Raw genomic sequence first — 7500 nt, forward strand, 5'->3', positions numbered from 1 at the left:
CGACTCTTCTCCTCTGGGTCCCGCCGCCATGTGAGAACGTGTTGACGAGCTGCTGGTAAGTGACGAGTCCCCTGTCACCCGAGCCCGTCGCCGTGGACGACTGCCAGTACAGATCTGTGACACGGCCGTGCGTGTGTGTGTGTGTGTGTGCGCGACATTAACGGCGCCTCCTCTCTCCAGACGAGGAAGATGACGGCAGCTTGGAGAGCGATGAAGGTCTGGAGGGAGTCGGCGGGGCGGAGCTCGGCTCCAGGTCGGCCGGGACGTTGTCCCCCTTCTCCTCATCCGCGGTCAAGCCGGAGGCCAGTTGCAGTTCCAAGAGCAAGAAGGAAAATCCAGGACGCGTGGGTGAGTGTCACCTGGTCCCACACCTGTCCACCAACGGTCACCTTCACCCGCTTGACCGACGAGAGGTTCCTCCTGCAGGGGCGGCTGGGGAAGAGGCGAAGGTCAGAGGTCGGCCTGTGGGCAGGCCGCCACTCAGCCCTGCTGACAGGAAGCAGCGGGAGGTCCGTCCCGCGGCCAGGTGGAGGACGGGCGGTGGGGCCACCTGCTTCGGGCGCAGCAGGGGACTCAAGAGCGTCCCCTCCCCAGGGGAGAGGCTGAAGAAAGCCACCAGGAAGAGTGGCAGCCTGCAGTGCATTCTGGGAAAAGTACGAGTCTCGTCACGATGCTGAATTTGAGTTAAAATCAACCGTTTTGAACTGATTGAATTTCGGTGTTTGCAGAGATCCGGTCGGCTGGAGACGCCGCCATCACAGAACGACGACATCAGCTGGAGCAGGAGGGGGCGGAGCAAGCAGGTGACCCGCCCCTTTCGCTGGTGTATGGTCGCGTGGGGTGTATATAACGTGTGCGGGTGTTCATAGTTCATCCTCTGGTGCTCTGCAGGTTAAAGGTCGCGCTGTCAGCCGCTTGCTGGAGAGTTTTGCTGCAGATGAAGACTTCCGGATAGACGAGCAGAGCAGCTTCTCCGAGGAAGAGGAGGAGGAGGAGGAAGATCCCAGTCACACGTTACCGGGTGAGTACACACACACACACACACACTCGTCTTTTCCACTCTGATATGCGTTGCACTCAGTAAACTGATGTGTGTGTGTGTGTGTGTGTGTCGGTTTACAGCTGTGCCTGACTGTGTTCTGACTAAAGAACGTCTGGTGGACGGACTGAAGGTTCTAATCTCGAAAGAAGACGAGCTGCTCTACGCTGCCTATGTACACACACTCGACCTGCCGGACATGTAAGGCTGCCTGTGTGTGTGTGTGTGTGTGTGTGTGTGTGTACACTACCACACTATTGTTTGCTCTCTTGTGCTGCCAACAACCACACACTATTATTCTGTGCAGCACTTGAACAAAACACACACTCACCTCACACACACACACACTCACACACACACACACCGCCGGGAGCGACTGAAGCCGCATCGACGGCCGTGACTCGAGATGCAAATATCATCAGGAACGGGAGCTCCGGCTTTACCGGCACGTCGTGTTGATTACATTAACATCAGGGTTTTATTAACACACACACACACACACACACACACACACACTGTGCTGAAGAATAGAGTCTGACTGGTGTTCCTGTTCTACTGGCTGGCGGACAGATACAGCGTGGCCATCGAGGGAGAGAGAGGGAACCGGCCGAGGATCTACTCTCTAGAACAACTGCTTGAAGAAGCGGTGAGTAACACAACACACACACACACTCACACACTCTAAACCCTTCCACCTGTAATTCAGGCGTGTTTGCATAGTAAACAGGAATTACACGTACAGTTTTTTTGCTTTTCGGTGGATGATCTTATTTCCGTAGTGAATATTCGCTCAAGGTGGGTGTGTAAATGGTGAACGAATGTGGATTTTAGATCATCTGGAGTTGAACGGTGCGAGTTCACACTCGAGTGCAGAGACGGGCGTTTCTGCACCGTACTTTTCTATAAACGGATACTAAATGGACAAGGACGCACTTTGAGGTCCGATGGCCACACACACAACTGTGAGGAAGGAAGAGACGAGGGTGCGAGACGCAGCTGCAATTCATCACAACAGCAAAAGAAAAAGGGGACAAAGAAAGGAACACGCCGTGTCCGCTCTGTGTGTGTGTGTGTGTGTGTGTGTGTGTGTGTGTTAGACAAGCCCTTTAAACCATCTGCAATGTCCCTGTTCATTCACATCTACGTTATCTGTGTACAAGTGTCTCTCTCACACACACATCAATCATCACTGTTAATGATGTAAAATTAGAAAGCAGGTCCTTGTAAATGCTTGTAAATGGGGTAAAGACTCCCATATATCAGGAAGAACCGTAGTGTTCTGGTCAGAAGATGGTGTCATTGCCTGCTGGTTAGTGTGGTTAGTAGTTGTGTGTGTGTGTGTGGGTGGTTAAATATTGGCATTTTTTACTAAAGCTCCAGGTTTGTGTTCAAAGTGGCGATTCGCCGTGAATTCGTTCCTTATTCATTCCTTTCTATTTAAACGGCTTCTTCAAAACATTCCATAAAACACACGCACAGACGGGGACACCGAGTCCCTCGATCCACAGATTTCCACATCTTATCAGCGGCTGCCTGCCGCCGCGGGCTGAGAAGCCGCCGCCCCCTCCTGCCCCCGCCCACTGAAGGTGCTTCTCCTCGGAAGGCGCGCTTGAAGCCCCCCGAAAGCCTGTGCGGGTGCCAGGCTCGGCTCTGAGACGCCCAAAAGGCGCTTTGGCAGCGGTGGCCTAGCGGTTAAGGAAGTGGCTACGTAATCAGAAGGTTGCCGGTTCGAATCCTGATCTACCAAGGTGCCACTGAGCAAAACCACCGTCCCCACACACTGCTCCCTGGGCGCCTGTCATGGTGCCCACTGCTCACTCAGAGTGATGGGTTAAATGCAGAGGACAAATTTCACTGTGTGCACTGTGTGCTGTGCTGCTGTGTATCACATGTGACAATCACTTCACTTCCACTTAATTTGTGATTGTTGCTTGTGATACACAGCACACAGTGCACACAGTGAAATTTGTCCTCTGCATGTAACTTCCTTAACCGCTAGGCCACCATCGTTCTACGTTACGTTATTCTACGTTACGTTATTCTACGTTACGTTATTCTACGTTACGTTATTCTACGTTACGTTATTCCACGTTACACCTCTTCCCTCGTTCAGCTGAACGATGTTGCCAAATTCAAATGAAACTTTAAAAACAGGTCACGTGATAATAAAGAGACGCGTCTGTGTGTGTTTGCAGGTTTTGGACGTGCGTCCCGAGTCCCAGGCAGTTCTGACTGAAGGGACGCGGGTGTGTGCGTACTGGAGTGAACGGTCTCGCTGCCTTTATCCAGGATACGTCCACAGAGGTAACCACACGCACACACACACGCACACGCGCACGCACACACACCACACACACACACACACACACCACACACACACACACACACACACGTACACACACACACACACACACGTGCACACACACGTGCACACACACATGCGCGCATGCACACACAACCACGCACACACGCACACACACACGCATGCACACACACGCGCGCACACACACACACGCGCGCACACACGTGCACGCACACACATGCGCACGCACACACAGGCACGCACACACACCACACATGCGCGCATGCACACACAACCACGCACACACAACCACGCACACACACACGCACACACACACACACGCGCGCACACACACACGCACACACAACCACACGCACACACACAACCACACACAACCACACGCGCACGCACGCACACACACCACACATGCGCACATGCACACGCACGCGCACACACAACCACACGCATGCACACACACAACCGCGCATGCACGCACACACACACGCACGCACGCGCGTCATATTGACATTTTACTGATGGTGGTTTGGGGAATGTGTGTGTGCAGGAGGTCCAGGTGAAGAGGAGAAGGACGGCTGCGTGATGGTGGAGTTTGACGATGGAGACAGGGGCTGGATTTCTCTGGCCAACGTTCGCCTGCTGCCCCCCGGGTATCAGATCCACTGTAAGTGGAAGACGACATCGACGCGATAAACCGCGCTGCTTTCAGGTTCTGTAACGTGCACCTCGCGTTGTTCAGGCGCTGAACCTTCACCGGCTCTTCTGACGTCTCCGGGACGCCAGTCCCGTAGGAGCTCGGCCCAGGAGAAGACCAGCCAGGACGGCAGGAATCCCAAAAAGACCAGTGTCCGGGGCAAGCCAGGTAATCCAGAGCGACTCAGCAGTGACCCGATGGGGAATTAAAACTCCCTCAGCAATTCAGAATCGGTTATTGTCCACTGGGACGGGAGGACATGCTTCTTCTCTTCTCACACGTATCAGGTTCCTCGGTTTCAGCCCTGGAGTCAGACAACTTTGAAGAAAGCACCATGATTTATTAACGGTCTCCTCCCTTTGTGTCCTCGCTCCCTTTTAAGTGTCTCTTTTCCTCCCCTGGCGTTGCAGGAAGGCCGAAAATGGTCACCTCGGGGACAAAGGCCTGTGTGTCCGAGAGCGTCGCCGGGAGCAACACGTCCCTGCTCAGCTGGCCAGCAGTGGCCGCGACCAGGAAGAGACCGCTGGACTTGTTCCATTTTAACGGGATTGCCAAGAAGACACAGCGGGGACGGGAGTCCGACCTCTTTCCGCTCGTCTCTGCTCCCATGTCCCTGCCAGCCAAGGGCATCTTCAGCACCTCCTTCGAGGTGGACTCCTTCAGCAGCATCGCGAACGGCTACTCCTCTTTTGGGAGTCAGCCGCTGGTTCACAAGAGTGTCCCCGGTGGCCGAGGACGGAGGCCTGGGGACAGGAAGGAGTTCCTGGTCAAGCTGGACCACGAGGGGGTGACTTCCCCAAAGACCAAGAATGGCAAGGCACTGCTTCTCCTAGGGTCCCATGAGTCTGGCGGGGCCAGACTAGAGAGGAGCTTTGGCTCCAAGGGCCTGGCGGACGTGTCCTCTTCTGTGAGCTACTCCCATCCTGCGCTCCCTGTCAAGGACAGCAAGAAAAGCAGCAACGGTCGGGCGGAGCTCCTGCTGAAGGGCTCGTCCCACCTGAGGAAGCCCCCTCCGGGCCTGGGGATCAGGGAGTATGGAGATTACTGCCACAGCGACTGCTCCTACTCTGACATGGATGAGGAGGAGGACGAGGACACCAGACGGGCGGCGCTGGTGGCAGCGAGAGGAGAGCTACGATCAGCTGGACGCTTCCTGTCCCGCCTGTCCGTCTCCTCCTCGTCCTCTGGCTCCTCCAGCTCTTCCAGCTCAGGGTCTTTGTCCAGTTCGAGCCTCTGCTCCTCAGACAACGACTCCTCGTACAGCTCAGATGATGAGGAGACCTCCAGGTTGATGCTGCAGGGCTGCCTGTCCTCCCGTCACGCTCTCCTCCAGCAGCAGCCTCAGAAGCCCGCAGAAGCGCCATCGGCTCCAGCGCGGCACGCTGCGTTCGGGGTGAGTGGGTCAAAGGACAACGCTGACGGCAACCCAGGGAAACCTGGCAGGAGGAAGGATCCTCCTGTTCTTCCTCCGTCCAAGACCAGTAAGGACGGCAGCAAGAAGCAGAAGACGGCGTCCCCGGAGAGCCCCCCCAGCACGACCCCCTTCCTGCCGGCGCGGCAGCTGTGGAGGTGGTCTGGAAACCCCACTCAGGTACGTCCAAGAAGCAGAACGCCAACGCAGCCCCCCGCGGCGTTCCTCTGCTCACCGTCTCCTTTGTGTCCACGCAGAGGAGAGGCATGAAGGGGAAAGCGCGCAAGCTGTTCTACAAAGCCGTCGTGCGCGGGAAGGAAGTCCTGCGCGTGGGCGACTGCGCCGTCTTCCTGTCTGCTGGCCGACCCCAGCTGCCCTACATCGGCCGTATCGAGAGCCTCTGGGAGTCCTGGGCCAGCAACATGGTGGTGAAGGTCAAGTGGTTCTACCATCCAGAGGAGACCAAACTTGGCAAACGGCACAGGGATGGCAAGGTAGGAAGCGGTGTAGATGGTTCAAGACTATCAGAAATGCATCTACCAGCGTTCCATCAGCCGTCGGGACGAACTCGTGCAGTAAACGATCGGTCCGCAAACACGGACTTTCGGCCTGTAGTACCTACGTTGTCTGTACGATTCGCTGCTTGTACGTTTGTTTCGGTTCTGGAGCTGCGAAAATGGATGCTGAGGAGGTGAAACGGAGGCGAGCGGAGGTAAACCCTCATGCCTCGACGTACGTTTCCTTTCCGTCTAGCGCTCGTAGCGTGCGAAGAAAGCCGTGCTACGCTTGTTGGGCTCGGGCCGGGTCGGCATAGCATGATATACCTGATTACAGTTCTCGTGTAGACCACAAGTGCCCTGAACTAACACCCTGTTGTCCTTGCTTACCCAGCATGCCTTGTACCAGTCGTGCCATGAGGACGAGAATGACATCCAGACCATCTCCCACAAGTGCCAGGTGGTGAGCCGAGAGGAGTACGAGAGGCTGAGCAGAGGCAGAAAGCCGAACAGCGAGAGCCAAGATCTGTACTACCTGGCCGGGACCTACGACCCCACCAGCGGGCAGCTGGTCACCGTCGATGGGGTGTCCATCATCTGCTAGACGCTCCCGCCCATTTGGATATTACTACTGAAGGATATCGTGGTCCTGCTATGGGGGCTCGTGCAGGGCTGTTCGTCGGTTCCAGACGTGACCCTCGTTCCAGGTGGAATAAGAGGCGACGTAGGTCGACATGCACCTGGAGTTCCTCCTGGTGAAGCACTGGAGTCTTCTGGACGTTATGACTGACCCACGAACGGACGTGACGGAGACGACGGCAACCTGTGAAAAAGTCCACCCTACACTGGACTTACTGGTCATGCGGAAGATAACAGGACCAAAAACACTGTACCCCTGGAGTCGGAGACGTGAGTGAGGGCCGCCGCGGGATCGGTCTCGAGAGGTTCGGCTGCTCCTCCGACCTTGTGGGAATTTTCCTGGGACGCTGACGCCCAGACCATCTCCACGTTGATTTATCGGAATTTCAGTTTCTGGACGAAAAAGGAATAATTTTCCAATCAAGCCATACACTTCAGTACCTCTGCTTCTCTTCTTATTCAGGTGTATAGTGTACAAGTGTTTTATTCTATGTTGGTGTACATAAATATAAATATAAAGGTATAAACTGTATATAGGATATACATGAAGAAAGAACTCTATTCCTCCTTATTTCTCTTAATTGTGTTATTTTTTTATGAGAATCTGGATTTTTGTTTCTCGTCTATGCTTTGGAAGGACGAGTGGCTCATAATGCTGCCGTCACTGCACTGCACGTGACCTTTTGTAGGGGGTAAAGGGTCAGGGGTCATGAGAAGCTGTATATACGGTTGGGGGAAAGGGTTTCCGTGTCCACCTCATTCTTGTACTGGTGTCTGTTTTATTCGGTTCTAGGTTCTTTTAGCTGTTCTTATTGCATGTCCTTCCTTCATGTGGGTCGGGACAGGAGAACGGAGGTCTGATGTTTGAAGGTGAAAAAAAAAAAAAAAACTCGGCGATCA

At 54.8% G+C, this 7500-nt stretch overlaps 1 protein-coding gene across 1 annotated transcript in view; it reads left to right on the forward strand.

Moving 5' to 3' along the window:
* Window positions 1–7500, forward strand: part of LOC114774316 (BAH and coiled-coil domain-containing protein 1-like) — a 9784-nt gene that overhangs the window by 1294 nt on the left and 990 nt on the right. The window contains exons 2-13 of the mRNA XM_028966241.1: window positions 181–348; window positions 427–653; window positions 729–803; window positions 892–1021; window positions 1123–1240; window positions 1610–1685; window positions 3235–3343; window positions 3907–4023; window positions 4099–4221; window positions 4464–5644; window positions 5722–5958; window positions 6356–7500. The exon at window positions 6356–7500 is cut by the window's right edge and continues 990 nt beyond it. Coding sequence (XP_028822074.1) covers window positions 181–348; window positions 427–653; window positions 729–803; window positions 892–1021; window positions 1123–1240; window positions 1610–1685; window positions 3235–3343; window positions 3907–4023; window positions 4099–4221; window positions 4464–5644; window positions 5722–5958; window positions 6356–6565 — 2771 coding nt within the window. The 3' untranslated portion in view covers window positions 6566–7500. The remainder of the gene's footprint in view (window positions 1–180; window positions 349–426; window positions 654–728; window positions 804–891; window positions 1022–1122; window positions 1241–1609; window positions 1686–3234; window positions 3344–3906; window positions 4024–4098; window positions 4222–4463; window positions 5645–5721; window positions 5959–6355) is intronic.

This window comes from Denticeps clupeoides, unplaced genomic scaffold (assembly GCF_900700375.1).
Source record: "Denticeps clupeoides unplaced genomic scaffold, fDenClu1.1, whole genome shotgun sequence".
NCBI lineage: Eukaryota > Metazoa > Chordata > Actinopteri > Clupeiformes > Denticipitidae > Denticeps > Denticeps clupeoides.